Raw genomic sequence first — 26,420 nt, 5'->3', positions numbered from 1 at the left:
CTGCCTGGATACCTTAGTCATTAGATGCACACTTTGGCTGCATCCCAGCCACACTCTGAAATGCAGCCTAGGTGTATGCTGGTTTTCTCTGGAGGACAGCTCAGGCAAATGGGTTGAGATGGATATACCATGCCTCACAGTAGCTCCCCTGGTCTGGAGAGTGAGAGGACCAAGGCTGTTGCCTGTATCAAAGCCCACACATTGGGCAGAGTGCAGCCCATCACTGAATTCTCTCTAGCTGGGTCAAACTAATAGATATTGTGTCTAACATCAAGAATTGGCCTGGATTGGAAGAGAAATTACATCCTATCCTTTCTCATAATGGACTTCCATCTTTATGAGTCCTCTTTGTTTTGTTTTAATTCTCTTCCTTCTCCATGCACTGCATGGCTTTGTGGAAATACATTTACCTTACTTTACCTTACCTTACCTTACCTTACCTTAGTAAGAACACAGTGCTTCTTCATTGTTGCTGTGAACTTGCTACTGCTTTGCTATACTGCTTCTGTATTCTCATCAGCCCAAATTATTTATTTCTGTCATAGTAGCAATTGGTTTGTTATAATTAGAGGTGATTGAAAACTTTTCAGTGGAATAGTTTTCCTTCAAAACACAGATTTCTTTGAAATTGAACTATTTTTATACCATTTTGGGGAGAGATACTGAGATATTCCAATTCTTTTATTAATCATTTTGTGTTCAATTTCAAAATAGGTTGTGAAAGTTTAAATATTGCACCAAATTGAGACATGAATTGTTGTCTTTTTGTGATATTTTGACAATGTCAGAGTGGAAAAGTTAAGTGATTCTAAATGTCAGGGAACCATCCCTCAGCAAAACATAAACACAACTTTTTGCTTGGATTTGGAACGAAGAACACTTTAAAATTACAGCATGTCCTACCAACTAGGAAAATGCTTTTGAATAATTTCCATAATGTCCTTGTAGGACTATGTTACATGTCAGTCATGCAAATTCACACACTTTGAATGACAGGATTTCTCCCTGTGAGCCTGAATGCACCGTAATTTGATCGCACCATCCAAAGACCTTACAGTCAAATGAATGAGAAATAATGGCCTTCAGCTGCTAGATTAACCTCAGAAATGCAATACATAGTTGAGGGAAAAAAATGCGTTGTGCAGAGTCCTTGTTTCCTTTCAGCCACCAGCGAAATTCCCATTGACTTCAGGGTCAGTTCATCTATCTCAACAACTAGCTATATGCAGCTGAGTAAAACAGAGGAATGTTGAAGGGAATTAAAAAGATGAAAGCAATTGAATGCAAGTTATCGATTATCAAGGAATCAGAAAACTAAGTAACCCCAACAGTTTGGCCCAGCGTCAACAGGGTATGCACAGAGGCTGAAATCCTGACCACTTTGACAAAAATAGGAGCTTGCCATCAACTGCAATACAGACAGAATATCACCCAAGCCTGCTTTTACATGATGAACATTTTCAGAAGCATATCTCCCTTCCTACATTGCCTATAGCACATTGTGAGTGCAGGAAGGCCTCCTTCACTACTGCATGTGTTTTGCATTGGGTCACGACAGCTGGGCCTCTGTTGATGCTTATGAGTTTTGAGAGTCAGAAAGCCTTCATGTTCTCACTTCCAGCTAGTCAGTGTGCACAGCTGACTCCAAGGCATATTTTCAGTCAGAGCTCACGGCCAATGTATACCACAGCTACCCTTTGACAGGCACTTTGTAGCCCTCCTTGACAGAAATCAAAAGGTCTGGTATGTGTTAGCACCAAGCTTATTCAAAGAAGGTATTTTGAGGATTGAGGCACACACTCATAATAAATACTCACACACCCACACCCAGTCCAAAAGGGCTTGGAAACTATCAGCATCATTAAATAGAATGGTTCTTCTGGTTTCCTGCTCAGATAATATCGACCTACTGCTTATTGCACCCATGTCAGCTTTTCCATTCCCAGCACTGGTGTATCACCTGTGGTAACAAGTGACGTTGGAATTGATGGATTATCTCTAAAAATGCCCTATCCTGGCTGCTCCACCCTCTGCACCGGGGAGGATATTCTCATTTTCTAAGAGATAACTTCACCACAGATAATTCTGTCACAGGGAACATGGGGGCAGGTTAGTGTTAGTAGATACTACCCAGGCAGGCACCAGCCTGAGTAAAATGACTGCCTGCTGAAATCAGTTGTAAATGCAGAACTCCAAAGGGCAGGAAACATTGCATTTCTATGAAAGATGTTTTGTTTGCAGTGTAGCATAGCCAACATTCATATACAAATGCTTGGATTCCTCTGTAAGCTTTGAGTGTTATTTGTTTTATAATAATATACAAATACACCCAGTGAGGGGACAGGGCAAGTGGCTAGTCTGCTCCTTGAGGTCACTGTTTTTTATCCCTCCCCTTGACTGAGATGCCACACACTGGTCCTGTGAAAGCCCTCTCCATATCTTCGACTGCATTCCCCTGCCATACCCTTAGAGCATTCTACCCTCCTCTGTCGCCAGTTGTACCCTGGACTCCATCACAGTTACATTCCTGTTGTAGAAAACCAGCCCCAGTGCTCCCTCTTCACCATCTTTCACACCACCAGCTGCCTCCTGCAGCCCCTGCCACTTATCCTCACAGTATGCAATCAGCTTCAAACACATGTTTTTTCCCCTTCCTACTCCACTTCTCCACCTTAAACTGGAATTGCTGTGGTGCTTCAAAGCAGGTGTGGGCTTTTGCTCACAGAGGGGCAAATGGCTTAACACTGTTTAGTGGGTATCTGTGTGTGATACACATCCAGGATACCTGGAAATTGCTCCTTATTTTTTCCTAAAAAGAACACTCAAACCTTGAGCCTGCATGAAAGCAGTCACTGCAGAAGAGCAGACGGACAGTAACATGAGGATGCAAAGCACCTGGTGGGTCAGGTCCATAGAATAATTGAATCACAAAGGCTGGAAAAGACCTAAAAGATCATCCAGTCCAACCATTCACCTTTTACCAAATAGCTCACACTAAACCATGTCCCTCAACACAATATCCAATCGCTCCTTGAACACCCCCAAATACATCCACAAATACACAAGCTGTTGTTGAGTTGCTTATGCTAAAATTGGCTTTGACACTCCGTTTAAAGATAAGGGGAAACTGAAATCTATATCATAAGAACAAGGCACTGCCTTACACAAGCTCATAGACAGATGCTGGGAAACCATTCTCTTGATGTTGAGAATTTCTGAGCTCCCAGGTGTCTCATTTGCTACCAGGCAATAGGATTCCCAACAGTCTCTCAGAGACACAAGATAAATGTCATATTTGCACAGCAGAAAGAAAAAAAGTTTGTTCTTAGGTGAATTCAACATGTATTCAAAAAAGCATTTCTGTATTTTCATGTGATTTGACAGATTGTGTTCTAGTTGTAGACACCACTATCATAACTACTATATTTGTCAATAGCCAGTGTTGTAATTGATTAATTAATATTAGGTTGCGTAGTTTAAAAAAAAAAAAAAAAAAGTGGGTATTAGGCAAACCTTATTTTTAGACGTTAAGAAAAATTCCCTTTGCATCAATGAAATCATTTTGTAATGCTGGAGCAAGTTTTAAAATGCAGAAGCACTCACCATCATAAATCAGTTGGATTTGGGAAATCCTGAACTGTAATGGAAGTACTTTACGTAGTTTATGTGTACTGTGTACATGATGTCTTTTGAGGCAGTTATGTTATTTTCAAGTTCAATAGCCTATTCCCTACCTGGCATAGATTGGGGATACAGTCTGGATTCTTCTCTGTCCTGTGTTACAGTCTTTATCAAAGAATACTGGTACTCGCATTTGATTTAGAGACTGCAAACAAAACCTTGCAAAACAGGAGTGAGTTTCAAAATGTTTTGATATCTAAAAGCTGTATGACTGTTTTGAGCTGCAAGTGGGACAGCAGCCTGCCTCCAAAACATATTCAGCTTATTTTCCTGTCCAAGAAAGAGAAATGCCGTAGGGACAACCCTTAGGCTGTTTCAGTCCTACTGTCAGTAAGGTAACTAAGACTGATCTAAGACAAACAAGTGACTTACCTTGGAAACACTACAAAAACAAACATACCCGTGCTCTGAAGAATTTAGCACATAGTAGCAGTCTAAATGAAGGAAGAAAAAACCAAACTCAAGCAGGATAGAGCTTATGTAGTGGGGTGAAGCTGGGGGTCTTCATGTCAAAACAGTGTTTGTGCAGTGGATGAAACTGCAGTGTTGACAGCATAGGGGAAGCTGTCTGGCAGTGCCACCCATGCTATGATGTGATCCCTATACGGGCTAGTCTCATGGGGGTAAGCTACACATCATTAACTGCCTTCAGCCTGGTAAATTCATACCAGTATTAATTTGTTAATGATGGAGTTAAAGGAAGCCACTTCTGCATTAACCAATGCATTAATGGGAGACCTGTTTGAGACTTCCTAGGTGCATGGAAGAAAACAGCAGTAACTGCCTCGGTCATTACTGTAGGTGGCATTTTTTATCAGCAATTACAAGCGTTTAACAGTCTTGCTGTATTTCAAGGTGTTTTACAAACATTGATGGATTCAGCCTTGCAGCCACCATCTGTGGCTTTCTCCTGTAGCTTCAGACTTTCAGGCTTTGCTATCCTTGAGGAAAAGATGATTACCTCCAAGGTAGTTGTCATTCAGGATCAAGCTAATGGCTTCCATTTATGTGTAGTGACTGCGCAGTGGCTCTGAATCTTGAGCAGTGCTCAGGTGTTCCTCATTTCTGAGCTAAGTGTACAGAGATATTCTATTTCAGAAGTAATAAAGACTGTTAATTTTAAAAGATGGCTATTCTAAAATAGCTTTTTCTTGTCTGATTGGAATTGGAAGAGTCTCATAAATTCTGCAGCTGATTTAGCTACTCCTCAGTACTGGAGGAATTTATCTCAAGGTATGGTTAAACTGGATGTTGAGTCTGCTTGGAAGAGGTTTTTTAAGGTAGGGGTCAAGCTACATCAGAGTTGGAGGCACTGTGTGAACTAAAGGAAATGAATGTTTTTTCAAGGCCATGTAGCCCGAGGCACTTGTGGAAGTGGCTAATAATCACTCTGTGCTGAAAAGGAATGAGAGATTTCCTGCCTTCACATTGTTAAGGGAGGAAAAAAAAAAGCTAAGAAGTCTTTATGTTGTCCTTTTAACACAAAGGACAAGACTTCCATGCACGGACTCTGAATTAAAAGGCATTCATTCATTTGCCCATTTTATGAAGTATACGTTCATGACATAGACGAGGGTCCTGAAATGGCTCCACTCCTTTCCCAAGAAGTTCCTTTCACCTCTAGGGAGAAAATGACTTAAGTACAAAATTGCATTGCAAAGGAGCTTTCCAGAGTCTATTTCCAAACCAATTGAAAGCTGATGATTCTACTTAATTATTTAAGCAAACTGCTGGAAGAATATTTTTCAACAGAGAAATATTTCCATATCATTTTATTAACAACAGAGTATTCTTTCAGAAAAGATGTGAAGAAAGCCAGAAAGCCAGAGTGTGCCCCTGTACTCAAACATAGGCATCTCACTCCCCTCTTTTTCTCTTTCTGATGGTGAATTTACTGGCCTTAATTGTTACTAAAGGTTAGTACATGGAGAACCACATCATCACAAATGAGTGAACAAAAAATGTGTTTGCAGGTGAAATTTAGTAACCCCCAGTTCTGTAGATAACAGAATTTCACCTCATTTCATTCTAGGTCATCCAAGACAATGAAAGGAAGAAGATGATAAAGGAAATTGTTCCTATATTTTTTTTTCTCCACTCTGTTAACACAAACGTTTCCAAACTGTCAAAGGAGAACACAGGACTGAAGGAAAGGATAAGGGATCACACAGTCCAGCCCCTTTCAGTGAATATTACATTAATGTAAAAACACGTCTGATTTCACTCCACACGGAAGACTCTTGTTAAATTAAATCAAAGTAGTCATTGAAACAGTACAGCTTCCTGTAGGGGTAACTAAGCTGAATCCAAAGGACTTGGTATATTTATCTAGAGTCCTGCAGAGATGTATGGAAAGTTTCAGAGGTAGCCTAGGCAGGTCAGCTGGATAATCAGCACAGACAGATTAGACCATGCTTGAGCATTGTCTGGATCTGATAGCATGGTTTTGATGTCCACAGCTTGTGAGATACTTCTACACAGCTCAGCATCATGCACTGTAGGTATTCCTTAGTTTCACATGATGAGTCTTTGCAGTGGAAAAAAATTCATACATAATGCTTTAGTGCTTTTGACAACCCCAAATAACCATAGATTATTTTCTTCAGCAAGCCTTTGATTCTTTATAGAAATCTTCTAATTATGGGTTTTCTTTTCAATTTCCATCTTCCTTGTGCCCTTAGATCCTCTAAGCAGAGTGTATTTGAAACCAAAAAATCCATCTGACTCCTTGAGTACCTACATAAATGCTAACTACATTAGGGTAAGTAAATGTACACTATTCCTGTGCTTTTGGGATAATATTTGATTTTCCACCTGAATAGCTGTTTTTGCCAAGGTATCTCTCACTTTATTCCTATACATCTTCACTGATAAATCCTAATCTTTATGTCTACATTGCTGTGACAGAAATAGTTTCATGAGCTGTTTGTACCAATTAAGAAAAAAGTTATCAAACATATTTAAAAATATTAAGAAATACATGCATTACTGTTCCTGTTTACTTCAATATTTACTGTTTTACGTTGTCTTACTGCCTTACAGGAAGGAAAGGAGTGTTACCTTTTAAAAGACAGAAATATCAATATAAAGAAAAGTTCAGTCAACAGGAGTCTAAGCTCCATGATTGCACATTGCAGTCATGTTATCCACAAGTACGTTCAGTGATCATGGCTTTTTCATGCTCTAGCAATTCATATCCCTGAAATTATGAGATAATTAAACAAATATTATAACAGTTTGTGAAAAGAATCATAAGCAGATGTGTTAAATATCAATATGTGCAAAAAAGTGCACGTTATTCAACTGTTTATAACCTATATTGCATGGTTGCATGGTGCAAACACTTTACCAGCTCAAACAATGTAGGAAAGTATTATTTCTAAGTGTTAGCTATGTAATAATCCTCAGTGACACACACACAGAGCTTTCTCGTGGCACACTGGATGCTGCAGACAGTACAAAAAAACCACTTTGGTTTTTGGACTATAGTCCCTTACATGGAAAATGAAATATTTTCATTTGAGATCCTTAGCTGGACTAACATACTACTGCAACTGAAATTATGGCCTCTGAGCTCAACAATAATGCTGCTTAATTAAATAACAGTATTTGTATATATTTTTACTCATCCACTATGCCTCTTACTCTGCTTCATTTTACATCCTGTGCTTTCAGTGTTTTGTATGAAGGATGTCACCTTGTAAGTAAGAAGTGCAGTTGTCTCTGAAGGGTAACAGCACATCAGCCAGGCTGTGCTTTGAGTCCTCTGAGATGTCCTTTGTGCCATCTCCCTGAGAACCAAAATGCCGTGATTTCTTCTGCTGGCACTGGTAGAAGTGTGAGCAATTCCAGAAGAAAATCCCACCCAGCACAGAAATGAAATGATGAGTCTGGCTGTGGTCCTGGCACACCTGTCTTTGGCAAACTATGTTCAGGCAAATTGGTCAGTGGAGGGAGAACTGTTGATACCAGTTGAGGATCTATCCCGTTGTTCCATACAGTGGATAACTGTGATTCTGTGATAACAGTGCAGAAGAGTGTGAGCAGGGAGAAAGCCACCCAAAAGGAATACCTGTGGTAGGAGGGCCCATATCACCTCAAGCAGTTCTCCATTCATTCATTCCCTTCAGACTGCCTTTAATCTGCATTGCTGTTGGGCACTCTGCTGCTGCCTAAACTCACAAGTTCTCCTTTTCACCCAAAAAAACACTTTTTTTCCCCTATTTCTTCCTGCCTTTCCCTCCCTTCTGCTTCTCCACTGCTTACACAGCCCTTCTTTGTGTGTCTCCGCGCTCCCTGCACTGATGCTGTCCCTCCTGTAAGGTTACATAAAGGTACTTCTTCCTTAGCAAAGATGCAGTGAACAGTCTTTGCCTCTACAAACAGTCACGTATTTAATCTTTTTTCCTGTCATGAATCTTCAGAGAAACACAGTTTTATTTTTCTCCTTTTTTAAAAATGGCATCTGGACTGTAAACTACCTTGCAAACACTGCAGCAGTATAAATTGTGCACTGAAGGACCACTGGATGATAGAAACCTCCAATATCTTGCAGGACAGAGTAAGCTAGAAGAAGCCGAGAAAGAAGGGTGATTTGAGAGGGACTGATGTGTGCTTGGGATCATTTCAGTTCATTGAATTGGTAGCTCCCAGAGGAAAAACTGTTCTACTGAAAAATTTCTGATCTGCTCTACTGTTACTCTTATTGCTTTCAGCTCAAAGAACTTTTTGGATGTTGTTTGTTTTTTAATTCCAGATTCTTCTTTTTGCTTAGAATATTCACCTGTGACTTTGACTGACAAGCATGAATTTTAAGTAAATGTTTTTGTGCCTGTTTCTAAACCAGGGATATGGAGGTAAAGAGAAGGCATTCATTGCAACGCAGGGACCCATGATTAATACCGTGAATGACTTCTGGCAGATGGTTTGGCAAGAGGACAGCCCTGTCATTGTTATGATCACAAAGCTGAAAGAAAAAAATGAGGTATGACAACTAGTCGAACCAAGAAATCTTTCCAATGGTGCTGCATGTTGTAGAATGAACCTTAGCAGATTTTAAAGAAAATCAGCAGATAACCAGCTCTCAAATACTCCAGTGATGGGCAATGTGAAAAACAATGTCAGTGTTCTCAAACCCACCGGTTGCAATTGTGTAGCCATCAAAGAGACATTAAAAACAAAAAACAAAAAAAAGACATAAATTACATTTTTGAAACATGTGCTGTTGGGTTCATACTTAATTTATTAAGAAATAAACACCTTGTTTACCTGTAGGCCACCTCTGGACTTCTTGCTAGTTGCTTTCTGTTATGTAAAGAATAGATGTACAATTGGGTAGTATTACAATTAGAGGTTTCCTGGCACGGCTGAAGTTTACTCTTTGTTACAATAACAGTTTTTTAATCAGCTCCACATACTACAAATCATCTAGATTGTCCTAAAAATATGGTTTGATCTCCCTAATGCCAACACCATGGAGAGACTGAACTGGAATGGAAATATATGGATCTATACCCTAGCACCAATTGCAAGTGACAATTGCATTTTAATGGCTAACAGCCATCTAGCTGCCTGCTATACATCCAGCGACTTCCAGACTGATTCTCAACTATATCTTTAATAGCTTTATCTAGTATTTGTATACATTTTTGCCAGACTTTCCTTGGTAGTGCCAGATCTTGCGGCCATACATAGAGAACAAATACCACTCTCCCGTGATTTGGAGAGTTCTTGCCAAAAGAAAGCTCTATTTTGAGGGTTCGAATGTTACAGAAGTGATTTATAGGGCTTGTGGACAGAACTGAGACAGGTGTAAAAGAGTTCACCTTCTTTCTTGTGTCCAAACTGGTAGATGAAGTAGCTCTTCCCTAGTCCAGGTGGGTGTTTCTACCATGTTTCAGCGTGTTTTCAGGTAAGTACAAGGGCCATGTTGCCCCTGCCTTACTCACTACCCTGCACTTTAAATTCAATTGAGTGTGATGGCAGACAGACTGATAGTTTTCAGACAAAGTTCCCAGTCTCAGTGATCAGGGGACCAAGATTGTGTGCGCATTTCCATGCCACAAAGTCACTGCTCAGTTTAAAGGTGGACTTGGTTGACGTACTGTTCCTTCCTTCTGCATTTGACCGCTGTTTGACTCTTTGTCACAATGACTTTGGCCTTCTAACATGAAGTGGCCTTAAATCCAGATGATTTTAAGAAAGGTATGTATAAAATGTAGATTGGTACTGGAAAACATCCAGTGGTTCATTTCCAAAACAGGTGCAGTTTTGAACTAAACTTTTCATACTAGTCCCCAGAAGCCTACATTAAAAGGATTACTTCTGAAAATGTAGGAAGCTTACCCCAACCCAACTGCTCAAAAGAATAAGTATTTCACTGAGGAAATGCTGACTGTTTAAACACTCACATCTGACACTGTGTAAGAAGAATGACTTGAAAGAAATGCTCAGTGATTTCCAACGTGTCAGGAAGCCCTGTGTTTACCTGAGTTACGCAGTCTCTCAGCTCTGGTGTTTATCCGCATTGTTGTGGCCTGCCAGCGGTCATTTCCTCCTAATAGAAAGGGGGGGGTGGAATCTCAAGTAGTTCCCAGGCTATACAGAGAGGCTGTGTTTGCACAAGCTGTCCTGCCCTGTCTAGAAACCTTAAGGAACTCTCCCACCATTAGTGCTTCATCCTGAGGCCTTGATTTGCTATTGAAAAGAAAACAGCTTGGCTAACTGCTAAGCTCATCCGAATTCATTTAACTGTTAAAGCATTAGCTGCCTAATAGCACTTGATTATTACTTTGTCTGCTGTCTGCTGTATTCCTCTCATTTTCAGGGAGCTGCATTTGTAATATTCACACATACAAATGCCTTCATACTTGAAAGCATGTTCATTCTCTTTTCTGTGTATAGCCCTGTACAAAGGTCCAGATCAGATTCATAGGTATAAGACCCATTCCTCAGTTGATGTGTCATTCAACATCCTTTTCAGCTATAATGTAGTAGAATGTTCTAACTAATGTGCAAAGAGGGAGCCCTCAAATGAAACAAAACATGCATGAAAAACAGTAAGCTCGTCAATAAAGTCATGTCCTTAGTATAAATATAATTATTTGGGACATTAATGTCCTAGTTGAATACACCAAGGTTATGAATCTGCCATAGGAAGGGGAATTGTGTGAAATGGTTATAAACACAGATTCCAATGGGGTTAGTTCCTTTGTGAGATGAAAAATGGCTAAGACTCACTGCGATAAGATTTTTATGTAAAATGGATGAAAATATAATGTGAAAGTAGAGCTTTAAGCAAAATATTTATAATATTTTAGCTGTGTGAGGAAACATGGAGCACAAAATTATTGGTTGCATTCTTTTTCATTTTGAACTCTTGTGAAAGATGGAAATTGATTTGTAAGCAAAAACTATACTAAATAAACTTTGTCTGTAGCATTTTAAATAGATTCTGTGAAACTTCTACTCAAGTGTACACAGTATCCGAACAGGATGGAAATCTGCCTGTCCAAGGAGAGTGCACAGCACAGGAATCATAGGTTTGCCTTAGAAGGGACCCTTAAAGGCCATCTAGTCAAACTCCCTGCAGTGAACATGGACACCTACAGCTAGACCAAGTTACTCAGAGCCCAGTCCAGCCCGATGCTGAGTGTCTCCAATGATGTGGCATCCACCACCTCTCTGGGCAACTTGTTCCAGTGCCTCACCACACTTACTGTAAAAAACTTCTTCCCTGTATCCAATCTAAAACCCCCCTCTTTTAGTTTGAAACTATTTCCTCTTGTCTTATCACAACAGATAGTGCAAAGGTGTGTCCCCTTCCTTCTCAAAGCAACTATTTAGATACTAGAAGACCACTATCTGGTCTTCCCAAAGCTTCCTCCGGGCTAAAAGGCCCCAGCTCTTTAAGCCTGCCTTCATAAAGGAGAACTTCCATTTGAACAATAATCAAAAAACCTTGGAATTCCAAGCTCTAGTTTTAGGATTAATATGAAAGAAAATATATCTCAACTAATCTGGGTGACCTCACTGAACCATAGAATGATTTGAGTTGAAAGAGACCTTAAAGATCTTCTGATTCCAATCCCCTGCTATAGGCAGGGACATGTCCCTCTGGACCAAGGTTGCTCACAGCCCCATCCAGTCTGACCTTGAGTGCTTCAAGGGAAGGTGCATCCACAGCTTCACTGGGCAACCTGTTCAGTGTCTCACCACCCTCACAGTAAACAATTTATTCCTGATATCTAGTTTAAATCTACCCTCTTCCAGTTTAAAACCACTCTCTCTTGTCCTGTCACTACATGCCCTTATATAAAGATCCTCCCCAGATTTCATGTAGGCCCCTTTCAGGTACTGGGAGGCCGCTAAGAGATCTCAGAGCCTTCTCTTCTCCAGGCTGAAGAGCCCTAGCTTTCCCAGCCTGTCCTCATAGAGGAGGTGCTCCAGCCATCTGATCATCTTCGTGGCTGTCCTCTGGACCTGCTCCAACAACTCCATGTCCTTCTTGTGTTGGGGGCACCAGAACTGGAAAGAGCAGTAGTAACCTCCAGAAGACAATTCCGCCTCTTAACGAATGAACTAAATGACCCACAAAAGGTTGTCATCTCTAATCCTTTAATAACATGTTGAGACATGTTCTTACAAAGTTTGATCAACAAGACTCATGTGAATTTCATATTTTACTGACTGTTTATTCAAGACAACAGAGCAATGGAACCATAGTCATGCTATGTATCCCACAGATAATATGCATCTTGTTTACTTTAAAACATACTTGTAAATCAGGAAACATATTTTGGGAAGCATAAATAAAAGGTACTTTGCAGCATTCTGCAAGAATCAAAGACTACTACTGAGAGATGCATTAAACAATGCATGTTTATTCTACTCATATTACAGAAATCTTGTTGTCAGTAATTATCTAGGACAATCTTGTTAACTCACTATTTAAAGCTTGTATCACTGTTGCTGCAACATTTTCCCCTTGGCCTATAGGCACTCTTATCTACTCATAAGAAAAATTGTACTTTTTGCAGAGTTCACATAAGCATCTTTAGAGATTAGTCTTAAGTTGAGTACTGGCACCATTGAGATGTCTCAGGTTTTGGAAAAACTTAAGAAGATTAGGTCCTAACATTGAGGATTTTTGTATATAAATGCAAATCCTGCAATCCCTCCTAAAGTACACTTCTAATACTTGAGTTGCTGGAAGTAAATAGAGGGCAGGAGTAAAAAGGGAATCTGGAATTGAAGCTTTCCTCTAATTATTCGTTAGCGTTGTGTGTTGGTCTGATGATTGAAGTTGTTAATGTGTACGTTTCTTGGCAGAGCTTTAAGGAAAAATAAGCAGGATAAGAACTGAAGCTGAAGGGGAGCACCTTCACAGATGTCTGAGAATTGTTAATTTTGTTCACAGAGTTCAAATGCAGAGAAAGTAAAGCAAGTAAATAATCCATCAGCTGAGCAATCTTTTCTCCATTCACCAGAGCTGTCTGAGGGAACCAGAGAATCACTTTCTGATAAGTTTTAAATCCCATGCTCCTCATCACAGGCTGACAGCAGCAAATAGTAGGTGCCAGTCTTGATCTGAGGCAGACCCAGGTCCCATTCAGTCACAGAGATCCACCTCCATAGATGATACATGAAGCCCAGCACCTAGCGGGGCTGGGATACAAGGAGGCAGAGCAGGGGATGAAGAGAACCAAAGCTTACAGCCCTATCACAGTGGGCAGGAAAAAGACCAAAATAAATTAAAAGTCATGTGAGATGCTGTTTGTTGTATGAACTTCCTGTTCTGACCAGGGAATGTGCCAGGGTCAGGCACCAGGTCAGAAATAAATAATCATTAGCTGAGAGTACCAGCAGACTGCTGCTCAGTGCAATCATGTCCTGAGGGGGAATTTGAAAGATGGATTGGCAGGTGAGATTTGCTACAAGAAAGAAGAATCCCAGCTCTTTGCTGGCATGTGAGCTGGCTGAGGATATTTTTTTCTAGCTTAAGCTTCTTTTAAAATATCTTCCTCATAGCTCTTATGTGTTTGCTGACTGCATAGAGAATCCAACCCCAAGCTCACAAAATCTGTGACCTATTTAGAAAGTGCTGTGATGGATGAACATGCTTAAAGGAATGCTAAGATGCCTGAAAGATCAGCAAGGAACGGGACCATCAAAAAGATAAATAAACAAATAAAAAGTGGGGACTACCTGATGATCAGAACAAGTGAATTCTTCCATTTTTCAGGTATATACAGTGGTCAACGAGCATTTACTGACTGTGGACACGAGGTGAGGGAACAGCCTTCTTAACCACTGTGTTTGGCTTTTGGCCAGGTCTAAAATACACTGACCTGGGACCAGTGGAATTTCCTTTTAGGTTCAAGTAATTGCTTGAGGCAGCGTGGGTTTTTTTCTTATGCTCCTGGGATTTTCTATATTATTTTCTGTCTATCTGATATATTCATCCCTCCCACCTTCACCTTTATCCCTTTATTAAAATGAACCTTCACAAATGTTAATTTCTCCACATAGCTGCCTAACATATCTGGTCCCAGCTCTATTTCCAAGCTATTTGTTAAAGCAGTTACAAACAGGACTTTAAAAAACCGCGTGGAGACTGTGTTAAAAATAATCCATTGTATCTCAGTAAATGCAGATGGGCTGTTAAATGAAAGTTATTTTAATGGACGGTCCCATTTCATTGTCCACCCAGCACAAGTTGCCAATTACAGTTCTGGGAAAGAGTCAAGAAAAACGACGGGGCAGCCTGAAGGCTTTGCAGTGTGCGTTGCATACTTTCATTTATCAAGAAGTCTCAGGGGTTGACTGAACTATTGTTGATTGTCAGGGTACAATTGTGTGTTTAGACCTTTTCCCATATTAGCACTGAAAACTACACTCCCAGGGAGGGGCACGAATTGCAGATCTCACAGATGATAATAGCTGTGTCACATGGGGTGATTGTGGAACTGGTGAACGCTTTCTTTTCATACAGTTTTCTGAGTATTTTATTGCCATTCTTGGTGTCCTTGGGGAGACACCGAATTTAAGATGTTCAAGTAACTCTCCATTTGAATGAAACTCTCTGATTTGAATGAAACCAGCCAGATTGGCCAGCTTTATCTCAGAAAATGTGGCCGTCACACACCTTGCGCTCTGAAGGTAATGGGCATCTATTTTTAGAGAAGTATTTATACAGCAGGGATGTTTGCATTCGGTTCTATCAGCTGGTGGGGTCAGCAGCAGCTAAAAGATCACACCTGGAGGTAAAGCCTGGCATTTACTTTGCACACAAACGTGTTTCTGGCTCATTTTTAGCAGAGTTTACTGAAGACTGTGTTTTATGGCAATTAATTACACCAAAGAGATTGTACCATTTTGCTGTGCGTTGTGAGCTACTGTTCCTTCAGCAGGTGTCTTTGAGGAAATGCAAACAAGTCATTTTGGGGATTCCTGTTCTTGTAGGACTGTCTGTTCTCTCAGTGTTGGGGCTTTTTTTGTTGTTGTTGTTTTATTAACTTGTTTTGGATATTAAAGAGAATGACATGTTTTCATTTAACAAATGAGCATTATTTCAACAAATGTGGCTCTCACACACTTTATATTTGTGAGTTATTTAAACAATGGGGATATTTGCTTTCAAGCATAGTGATGCTTCATTGGAAATGAGTATAAAGTTACAGTTGATCTGAAAATTTAACTATTGCAGGGGAAAAAATAACGTTCCCTCTGTAGGTACTATTTCATTTCATTTTTCAGGGGACTCCTGACTCCTCAGATACATTGCTAAAATAATACAACACTACTGAGTCATTAAGAATTCTCAGTATAATTTTGTGTAACTGTAGCAAGACTGTTCCATGTATGATAGTAATGTGATAGATGTCTCAGGCAAAACACTTTAACACGTGTGGCTGAATTCAGTGAGCACCAAGGGCATATCTGCATGCTTTGCTTTATCATCGCTCAGGAGAATAAACAGGATAAAAAGCCTTGTGAAGACAGGATACATTCTAAACATCTTACTCGGGAGAAAAAACGATTTAGAAACAGTAAACTTAATAATATCTTCAGGTTTAGGGAAAAAAATCTTCCTGTATTTTTGAATATATAGAATAGTTCCTTTAATTGAACCTCATTGAAATTTTAAAGATAAAACCAGCTGTGGTAAGCATTCAGCGATAGAGATTCATATATGAAAACTCAGATCCTGAAAATTGGGCCTAAGTCATTAACTAAGAAGCCCACAATGTCTTATTTAGGAATGCTTTACTGTCAGTAATGCTTTGGTTGAATTAATCTGTAATTTTGAGGCAAAGAAATTCTATGTAAAAATTAATGTGTCTCCAGAATCTAGTTTCTTGACGAGACCAATGTTTGCTTTCCAGAAGTGCGTGCTCTATTGGCCAGAAAAAAGAGGAATCTATGGGAAGGTTGAAGTCCTTGTTAACAGTGTGCAAGAATGTGAGAACTATACTGTCCGTCAGCTCACAATAAAGGTAAAAATCTGCATCTGAGAAGCACTGTTCCTAATGCTTTATGTTTTCAATTTCAAATAAAGTCCAATTGTTTTTTTAAAGAGCATAAATTTTTACAAGAGAAGTAACTGAGCTGTGAAGCGCACAGCTGCAAGGTATAATTGAGACCAAAGCTGTGGAACACATCCTATTGCTGCTTTGCATCATTCTGACAATTAAAATAAGGCTTCAAAAAAGTGCAAATTTCACTCTCTTGAATTAAATTTGCTTTGAGTCCCTTTTAGTGTTGCCAAGATGAAGTAAAGGGACCTTAGTTAATGAAAGAACTAGAGCAGCATCAGTCAAAAAATGGTAAGCTGTCCATGTTATATGTAGAGTGTGTCTATAGCCCATTTGAGAAAATAAAGATATAAGGAGCTCATAAGGAAAACTTAGTAGTTTCATGGCTCTGACTAAACATTAAGTGTGCAAAATAAGGCAGATGCTCCCATGATGCTAAGTTACTGCCTATATTACGCCTACGTGCTATGGGATTCCATCACCAGCTCCTTCTGATAGAGCTTTATAATAAACAATTGATGACCTGTGGAGATTTGCTTAACATGGAAAATCTGGGGGGAGATTTGGCTCAGCTCAAGCTGTGAGGTGTGGATCAAAGTCATATTGCCAGGCTGGAAGCATACAAGTTACTATAGCTTGTATTTACCTTCTTTGCTTGTTGAAGTAGCAGCAGTCTCTGCTGGAGAGGCTAAACTGGGTGACTTAATAGAAGGGCAATTCTTTTGCACCTTTAGCTTGAATAATCTTGTAATTTTGGTATCAGGCTTTTATGATAGTGTCCTTAACAGGTAGCAGAAATTGATAATTTAGAGAGAATCAGAAGCCCAAATCAGCCTTACTGCTGACCCAATGCAGGCCTCTGACAACTCCAACTTGTCCATGGTCAGATGGGCTCAGCAGGGCTTACATGCCTGGAAAAACAGCCAGGATTTCAAGTGCGCAAGCCTTGCATAAAATTATGTCCCTGGAAGCGTGTCTGTTCCCCTCAGTTGTATCCCATCAGTCCAATAAAAGCAAGTTGTTAAATCTCTCTTGACATTTTTACCATAACATTGAGAAAAATCAAAAGAACTGCTGACCACAAGCGTGCATAAAGAACTTTGATGTTATTTCCAGCAAGGGAGTCAGTCCCGGAGTGTGAAACATTACTGGTACACGTCCTGGCCTGACCACAAAACCCCCGACAGTGCCCAGCCACTGCTGCAGCTGATGCTGGATGTAGAGGAGGACAGGCTGGAAGCACCTGCCCGAGGGCCCATCGTCGTGCACTGCAGGTAATTTGTAGCCTTTTTCTTCAAGAACTGCCATGAAAAATCACATTGAACAATCCTTTCTCCTAAACAAAGAGCATATTTAAGGAAGAGAAAAATTCCCCAGAACCTCTTCATGCTAACTGACTTTTTCGGTTCCTATCTGAGTTTTGGACTGAATTCCCTTGTTGCTAGCAAATCTTTTCTGAACCATTCTCCATTCCTGCTAATTAATCCTGTGTTTGAAAGACCAGCTGGAAAGATGATTTTGCTTCTGTTTCATGTTCATGGTTTGCTTTCTTTTTTATCTTGTTACATTATGATGTAGCATAAGTCAGACGCAATGTCCCGTGACTGGTTGAATGAAATGTGACATATAGACATTGGGTACAAGTTTGCAGACCAAAACACACCAGTACTGAAACTTGTGAACATTTTCACAATGACAGATGGTTCTCAAAAGGAAAGTGTTACTAACACAAATCATAGTGAACTCATCTTGCAGTGTCCTTGTAATCACACCGAGGACATTCCATTTTATTGTTTGGTGTTGATTCATTGCCCTGTGTTCTAAAGTAAGTGGTAGGAAGCAGGGCTAAGCTTAAATATTGGTGGGAAAGTGTAGGTGAAGCAAAACAGAAAATAAAATGAATTCAGTTTCCTCACTTCCTTTGTCTCATAGATCTGATGCATCTCTTACAGCTGAGATAGTACCATTTATTCCTTCAAGTCCATCAAAACTTGAGCTTTTCATCTTGAGCCACTTCTTTTCAACTCTGTATTTTGGAGTTGAGAAATGAAAGCCGGATTTGAACATTATTTTGCAAATCCAGAGTGTGATGAATAGGAACTTTCCTAAATTGTATCCAGCTGTTTTCATCAGGAATTGCAGTTTTCCTAAACAATGCACAAATCTGTGGATGGACAATGAGGTTCCCATTTCCCTACTGAGGGTGCCATGTTTTCAGAGGAACAATGTGTGTTTCCAATGTGAGACATGTAACAGCAAGGCCTATAATTACGAACAGGAATTTATTCATGATTGAAGATCTATATCCTTGATTAAAATTAATAGTTCAGTGACAACACAACTATCTCTGCACTCAGTACACAATGGGCAACAAAATGGATAAACCCTCTCATACCATGTCCTCTTGTCACCTCGTTTCTTCCATTTTATTCTCAGTTGCTGGTGAGGTCATCCAGGCCTTACAGAGCCTGTGCACGCTTTCTCAAACTTGAGATAGAAATGCACCATTCCCTGTTATTTCTAGTGGATCATAACAGGATGTGCTCAAGCACGATTCTTAATCTGAAACAGAAGAGCCTTAACCATCTCTGAAAACTTGGAATTATGACACGGGTGAAAAAATATCTGTGTCTTCTTGTAGCCTATCAGCACAGGGTGCTGTCTTACAGAACTGAGTGACGAGTCCATTCAGGTCTTGGGATATAAGTATATGCATACTGCCTTTTTCTCTTAATCCCAAAAGTTTAACAGTCCAATATTCTGAACTCCCAATTGACTGACCAGTCATTATTGAACGAGCTACTACACCTTAATTCATAATAAAGAAGGGAAAAATAGAAACACTCCTACATCTTTTGCCAGAAAATACTTCAAAGTAAGTAGCTCTCCAAATCGTCTGGATGTGCAAGGAAAGAAATGTAAAGCAAGTGAAGAACAGTGTCATTTTTATCTTGCTCTATCTGAAATACAGCTGTATAACAAGATAGGACCTGCATGCTTGAGCTGAGGAGGAAAATGCATTAGAAAATACTGCTTTTGTGTAATAGTTACTAAGAACTCATCCAAGAACACTTAATCCCCTCCACCCCCCCAAAAAAGGGGGGAAAAAAAGGAAATAATCCCTTATTATAGTCAATTTCACTTACAATTGAATTGTTTAAACTTGTTTGCTCTATGCATTAGACAGATGTCTACAAATCCCCCTTTATGAACTGTGTCCTCCTCGTTTTTGGTACATCTCATAGATAACAATGCCCAAGAAGACAGGCTGTCAACTCAGGAACTTCGGCTCACTTGATCTTTTCTTACGCTGCCAAATTTACCTCTCATTAACCTTTCATGATGGGCTTAGATATCCTCACATATTTAACACTGCTGAGTCCTCTTGGAAATACTCACTTCCAGAAGGATGTGTTCTCTCTTGAATCCCTAAAGCACTCCTATCTTTCATTTTGTGGTGAGTAGGTTGTGATTTGTTTCAGCTGTAGCAAATGGGTGTGGGTCTGCTAACACTTTGCACTCGTATATATCAAGCTTTCATCTAAGACACTCGGTGTATTCTTCCTGGCTTTAATTTAAATAACACTTGCAATGCTCTTCTGGGTCAGGTGCCATTTATACCTATTGCAGAGATGAAGAAAGCAAAGTACCAGCTGGCTAAGTATTTCTTCTAAAGCCAGGCATGGAGACCTGGACCCAAATCCATGTTTTAACTATTTTCCTGTTATGCAGCATGGAAGAGCTGCACTGAATTCCACATTAACTTCCACGTTCCTTAAGCCAATAGTCAAGGGAGAAATTCTCAAAAGTGCTGGAGGCTCAGGGATTAAATCGTAATGGTTGTAATGGCTGTTTCCAAGCAGGCATCTGTAAAACCTGGAGTTACGGTTTTTAAATCCTTTTCTCTCCTGCAGAATCAAAGGAGAGAATGTTAACTTCATTGGTATAGTTCTTGGTCCTTTTACCCTTGTGGTTAGAGGAGGAGCAGAACTCCTCTGTCTTTGAGGACTTCAAATGTAGAACCCCTTAGACTTATGCCTTTAAAGTGGTGGGGTTTTTTTTCCCTTCTCAGTCCCTGCACTATGCTAGAGAATATTTGGACTTTGTGATGATAACAGATATTGCTTTTCTAACCACACACTTGTGTGCAAACAGGAAGCATGTAAACTTCACAAATTACCCACAACAGATTGACAGCTGAAAGAGCACAACCTTTTCATTTCTATCTATGAAAACGAGATTCCTTGCTAAGAGTCTGTTGATTGTAGCAATTTAACATTTCATATTTAGTGTTTTCACGTCTGTGTAGTGTTTTCCAATCAATTCCTTCAGTCAGTTTGAGCCCCTCACTCATTAAATTCTGCTCTCTTTTCAGTGCTGGTATAGGAAGAACTGGGTGTTTTATCGCCACTGCCATTGGTTGTCAGCAGTTGAAGGAAGAAGGAGTTGTAGATGCATTGAGCATTGTCTGCCAGTTACGAGTGGACAGGTGAGTTCAGAGTGCCATACATCGGTCAAATGACATGCATTTATTTAAAATTACACTGGATGAGTTCAATTTTCCTGCATTTGTAGGGTAAGCTCAAGCAGCAGATGTCTTCTGCATCTCTGCAGAAAGCGTCTTGTGGCCAATGCTACAGCTGAAACCTGTTAAAGAGGTTAAGATACACAAGAGTAAAGGTCTTCAGAAAAGCCTGATGGGCACCAAAATTAAATGCTCACATTACTAAATGTCTAACACATGCAGAAGAAGACTTAATAATTGCAGATAGCTGCTGGATTTGTGGATCCAGCTGACCGTCTCCTTCTGATTGTAAGGAAATTTTCTTCTGCATTCCACCATCAGCTGAACTAGTCCAACACAACAAGCTTTTGTGAAGGCTCTTCTACTTTTTCTAGGCATACTCAGAGTTCTTTGCCTTTATACTCAAAGTCTTTCAGGACTTGAGTTCCTGCTGCTGATTCTCTTGTACAAGTAGATTATACCACCAACACCCACAGAATGGACCTTCCTTCTGCCATGGCAAGGGACACAGCTAGTGCAGATGTTTGTACTCCAGGCATTTTTAACAGGAGATGCACAGCATCTTCCCATCCTACCAAGTCAGAAAAGGAGGAGAAGAGTAATTTTTAGAATTTTTTCAGATATGTTTTTGAACTACTTCATGATGATGCATGAGTCCCAGTAGTAGTTTCAGTGATGAAATGAGCATGCAGTGACCAGTGAACTGACTACTGTACTTAGCGGTTGTTGACTGAAAGCCAGCCTATAGCTGCTCTGAACACTGAACAGTGGGTTACCACCAGTGTGGGGCATTTTCTGAAGGACAGAGAGGTTATTGAAGGGTATATGTCATCGAGATACCAGAGCATGGGGGAAGGAACTATAACCCATCTGCTCTTCACAGTTTGTGTCCTAAACTCGGCAGGAGCCAGGCTGAGTCTGATTTACTCTTCAGTAATGACTGTAAAAACCACCTCACAGCTGAATGCTGCTTTACATGAACAGAGTGGCTGCCATCACTTTTGCCAACTGGTGTGACAGCAGTAGCTGAATATTCAAAGTAACTTTCATATTTAGATCCTGATAAAAGAATATTGTTTCCTTTACCCACTTTCAGGGTAAAACTGGCTGAAACTCTATTGAATGAAATTCTCCTGAGATAGCAACTGCAGTTGCTGGACTCTTGGCCATCCTCTCTTTCCCTCCTGAAGCTTTCTGCTGTCTGCAGCACCCCACTAGGTCACAGGAGACACAGGGCAGTCTGGAGGCTAAAGACTGTCTTTGAGCCCAAACTGACAGGAACATCAAGGCTCACTCAATGTGTAGCTTCTTCATACAGCAAAGACTGCCAAATCTGGTTCTGCTGCTCCTTCCGTTGTGCTGGAACTCCTTTTGAATTAGGCTGGCAAAGTTACTCAGTTTGAGAAAACAGCAAGGCATGTGTTGCAGAATTTTTTGAAGTCAGATCAAGACTGTGATTGAATTCACAGCATGGGAGTAGGGCTTGGGAGCAGGAGCAGTGCAAGCCAGCATTGTTGTAGAATGCTTTGTTTTGTAAAACTATGGCCAAAGAGATTTGTGTTGGGGAGGAGGATGTGGGTATTGTGTACCATGCAAGCAGCTTGTTTGGTTGTACTTTTCTTTCTTATTCTGCTTAGAGAAACAGGATTTTGTATAAAGTAAACAAATAGGGTTGCACCAGGAACAGAGAAGTCTCACGACTTCCATAGGTACCAGGTCATATAAACTCCTTGCAAGACTGTACCTGCTTCTGACATACTTTTCTTCTTTAAATGGAAGCAACCCATAAGGGGTGCAAATGCTGAAAAAGAGCTCAGGTCAAAGGGACAGTTAAGGATTTTTGTGTTCTGAAGCATTCTGAAATGCTGAACTGCAGCCACAATCTGCACAAGGACGAGAATCCATATAGCTGACTGTGTTCATGCATCACCTCCTCTGCCCTTACCCTCCCACACGTCTGCATCACAGTGGAGGTTGTAATGTGATCCTTACAGGGCAACATGAACCACTTGGAGCGTAAAATTCTCCAAGGGGAGTTCCTGACCTAAAAATCACAGCAACAGAGAAGATGGAAGAGATGAGTGGGGGAAAGAAAATGCTTACTCTGTTTTAAATTATCAGCTCCAAACTTCTAAATCCATCCTGATTATCTACTCATCTTATTTTAAAAAGGCTTTAGTGTTCTTCCTTATTTTAGTATTTCTGTTATAAGATAACCTTTTTCTCATTGCTCTTCCACTACAGTGTAGAGAAATGGAAGCAAATTCTGCTCTGTAACATCAGTGTTCATGTCATTATTTCAACCACAGAAATAATATTCCATATTTTCAACATTATTACTGAACAGCATGTTTTGGTTAAGTATATCTTGCCAATGAACTTTCTTACATGTATTAGTAGCTGTGATAAACTTGGAAAGAGAATAGAAATCTGACCCAAATATAAATAGCATTCAGCATAACAATCTCAGTGACACAGAGCTTGTTATAAATGTTAAGTGATTTGTGCTTTCCCATGTTTTTTCAAGTTTCAGAAAATACAAACTGACTGCAGAGATCTTGGTGAAGAATTCTCACTTTTTCATATTCCCAGGCACTGCCTGACACAAAAAGTACTTTTTTTTGTGCTTTAGTTTGTGATGGGCAAAACTCAGTGCCACTAAAAGCTCTTTGTCCTTTCCCCTTTCCAGTTGCTCATACTGCAGGACAGCTCTTACTCACCTGGCAGTTAGCTTATGGTAAGATTTACTAAGGCTTAGCAGCCCCTCAGACCACACTAACCACTCTCAGCCCAACCAGACCAGAGAGGTTCATGGTGTGGCCAAGTAGCACTGTAACACACAAAGCTCCATGAGACCAGCTTCTCCTGAGAGTCCTGATACAAGATTACTGCAGGTGGGATGTAAGATAAGGGCACTACAAGTGGCTTGAAGCTGACAAAATGAGCTCGATGTCCCCCTAGACTCAGCTCCAAAGCTGGCTGTGGCCATCACTGTGTTACACTTCAGTTACTGGCACGGCCCACATGAGCAAAGCAGCAGAGCAGGAACAGAGCAGATGAATTAACTGCCTATGTAGTCCTTCTAGAAACAGAGTTTGAAATTGAGTTCCAACAGAGAATGCAGTGACAGAGGGCTGTTCCCAGAATGTCCAGGTGCTGTGTTCTTAGCTGCTCCTATAACTTAGAAGGTGGATAAGGGGTGAAAGGAGCTATTGATAATAGGTGAACAGTTGGACTGGATGATCCTTTAGGTCTTTTCCAACCTTGGTGATTCTATGATTCTCAGCAACCATCTGTGTTGAGCTAACATGAGGAAGTGCTCCATCCACTCAAAAACTTGACCCAGGATAAAGATACAGCCATGATTCGTGTGACTTCATAGGAAGACAGACCCTCAGCTCTGCTCAGCTTTTCTTTCTTTTTTTTTTTTTTTTTTTTTTTCCCAGTTCATTTTTTTTATGTTTTGCAACAGAAACAGGAAATGTTTGATGTGAGGCATCTTCAAGGCTTTCTGTGATATCGAGAAACTGCATTCTTTAACCTTAAAGGCACATTCTTGGAATAACGTCCAATAATTTTGCTTTTGGCTCCTCAGACAGGATGAAAAGAGTTTCCAGTGTGCGTCAATTCATTGTTTAAGTGTTTTGACTAATCACCTCAGGTTTTAAAAAAAAAAGAAAAGAAAAGAAATTCCAGCCTCTACATCACATTTGTTCTGGAGCAGACTGCATCCAGCTGCACTCACAGCAAGCCAGATGGTAGTGAACAAGAGCCTCCCCTCTGCCTTGGTTGCCCAGGCAGACACAATGGCAGTCCCCAGGTCCTCAGCATGCCAGGGTTTTTTTCTTCCAAGCACCAGCCTCGTGAGTCCTAGAGAAGCAGAGAGCAACTCATAGAGGAGCTGGCAGTGTGAGCTGGCAGAGGACAAGAGCTGCAGGCCTAAAGTTGCTGCAGCTTTGAGTCTTGCCCTCCTGGGCACAGGGGATATGGCAGAGGAAAACTCTCTCTTAGAACAGATTTGCTCCTTAAAAACAAAACAAAACAAAAACTCGTTCATGCAGCATTTTGCACAAAATGATGTTTTAGGGTGATAGACAATTCTTGATATTGAGTATGAGCCCTTCACAGGAACAAGGGGGAGAGTCTGCCAGGTGATATGCAAAGCCAAGTTGTCTGAACCTCCAAGGCTTGGCCATCAAGGATGTACACTGCTATGCCCACACAGGGTTTGGAAGCACCGCGACAGCTCAGTTTTGCTTACAAGCATGGAGCAAATGCTCAGCCCCGCACAGGCCTATGTATGCCCTGGGGATTTTGAGTGTTACTACATTTCAACAGAGGTAGATGGAGGGGTCACCTCCACAAATGGCCTAGTATAGCCAAGGCAGTTTTAACCTTCTCTTCCTGCCACATGCTGGTCCCTGGACATTTTCCCTTCCTTCACCCCTTCTTACAGTGGACTGGAGCTGGGAAACATGCTCCTGAAAGCGTGTCCTAGGGGAGCCCTGGCAGAGGGACAGAGAAGGCTGGAAAGGGGATGTGTGGGCTGAGCAGGACACAGAAGGAATAGGAAGGAAGGAGGCCGGGCAGTGCAGAGGACCAGAACAAAGCCCTCCCATCACCTTTAGACTTCTGCTGGATCTCCAGGCTGAAGATGAGCACAGAGGAGAGAGCAACTGCAAACAGCAGGCAGCCAAGAGTTGTGGATTTGTGGATGTCTTTGTTGGCAAAGCAAAGAGGCTGCTGCTTTTTGCAGCGGATGGGACCATTTGGAGACTTGTGATTTAATTCCTAAAAGCAACATATCGTAATAGACATGTAGCTCACTAAAAAGGGTTTTACAGTTGTCTGAGCACACTGGAAGAGCAGAGACAGCTGGTCACTTTCCTATAGAAGTAGGTATTAAATTAATCGTATTTGCTACTACAACCATTTAACCATCCAGTGGCACTGAGGAAAATAAAAGGACCTTATGGTAGCAGATGAACTTATCTGATACTAATGGACAGTATTTACCAAGGCATTGTTACCATTTTTCACCCAATTCTATCTCAGTACACCCCTTTGCTGCTGCTGCCTCTGAAATGATCAAATGAGAGACTGTCAGAGCTTCTGCCATAAGGTGCCTGGCTTCTACATCACTCAGGAGCTAAATCCCTCTCTGCTTTCCATTGCTTTAGTGAAGGTTTAGCTTATTCCAAATGCAATACATGCCTTAATGTCATCCTTCCCCCTAGGGCCATTTACTCATTCATCCCCCCCCAGAGGTAGGCAGCCTCTCTGTGGTAACCTAAGGATGATCATGTTGCTTTGAATACCTCTGCAGCCTTTGTTTGATGAGAAGTGAGATCTGAAAGATCCTAGTACTTTCAGAATGAAGCTCAGTTTAATTTCAGAACTGAATATTGCTATTACTAAGTATTGCACCTACCTCCTGTAGGACGTCATCCCCTTCCTACTGCAGTTGGCAATGGACATGTGAGACTTGATGGATCCACCTAAAAAAGGAATTGTTAGCAATTGAATGTATTAAGTGGAGGCATCTAATACAGTCTGACTGTAACCACTCCTTTTTGTGGTCAGGTTAAACTCTTTTGTGTTGCTGGTGTTGAAATGAGTCACTGCTGTAAAATTTCCTAGGTGGCTGCTGTTCAGACAGGATGCATTGTAGGCGTTAG

The 26,420-nt window shown here is 40.7% G+C and overlaps 1 protein-coding gene across 3 annotated transcripts in view; it reads left to right on the top strand.

The window, feature by feature from the left end:
• The window catches only part of PTPRR (protein tyrosine phosphatase receptor type R), a 139,353-nt gene that overhangs the window by 111,251 nt on the left and 1,682 nt on the right, over positions 1 to 26,420 (top strand). For all 3 annotated transcript variants that reach the window (XM_015855940.3, XM_085536816.1, XM_015855949.3), the window contains 5 exons: positions 6,363 to 6,442; positions 8,528 to 8,665; positions 16,068 to 16,178; positions 17,334 to 17,491; positions 20,593 to 20,706. In XM_015855940.3, coding sequence (XP_015711426.1) covers positions 6,363 to 6,442; positions 8,528 to 8,665; positions 16,068 to 16,178; positions 17,334 to 17,491; positions 20,593 to 20,706 — 601 coding nt within the window. The remainder of the gene's footprint in view (positions 1 to 6,362; positions 6,443 to 8,527; positions 8,666 to 16,067; positions 16,179 to 17,333; positions 17,492 to 20,592; positions 20,707 to 26,420) is intronic.

The sequence above is a fragment of the Coturnix japonica genome, chromosome 1 (assembly GCF_054131305.1).
Source record: "Coturnix japonica strain WE chromosome 1, WE-NBRP24, whole genome shotgun sequence".
Taxonomy (NCBI): domain Eukaryota; kingdom Metazoa; phylum Chordata; class Aves; order Galliformes; family Phasianidae; genus Coturnix; species Coturnix japonica.
Note: the sequence above shows the minus strand (reverse complement) of the source record. Positions and strands in the feature narration are given on the sequence as shown.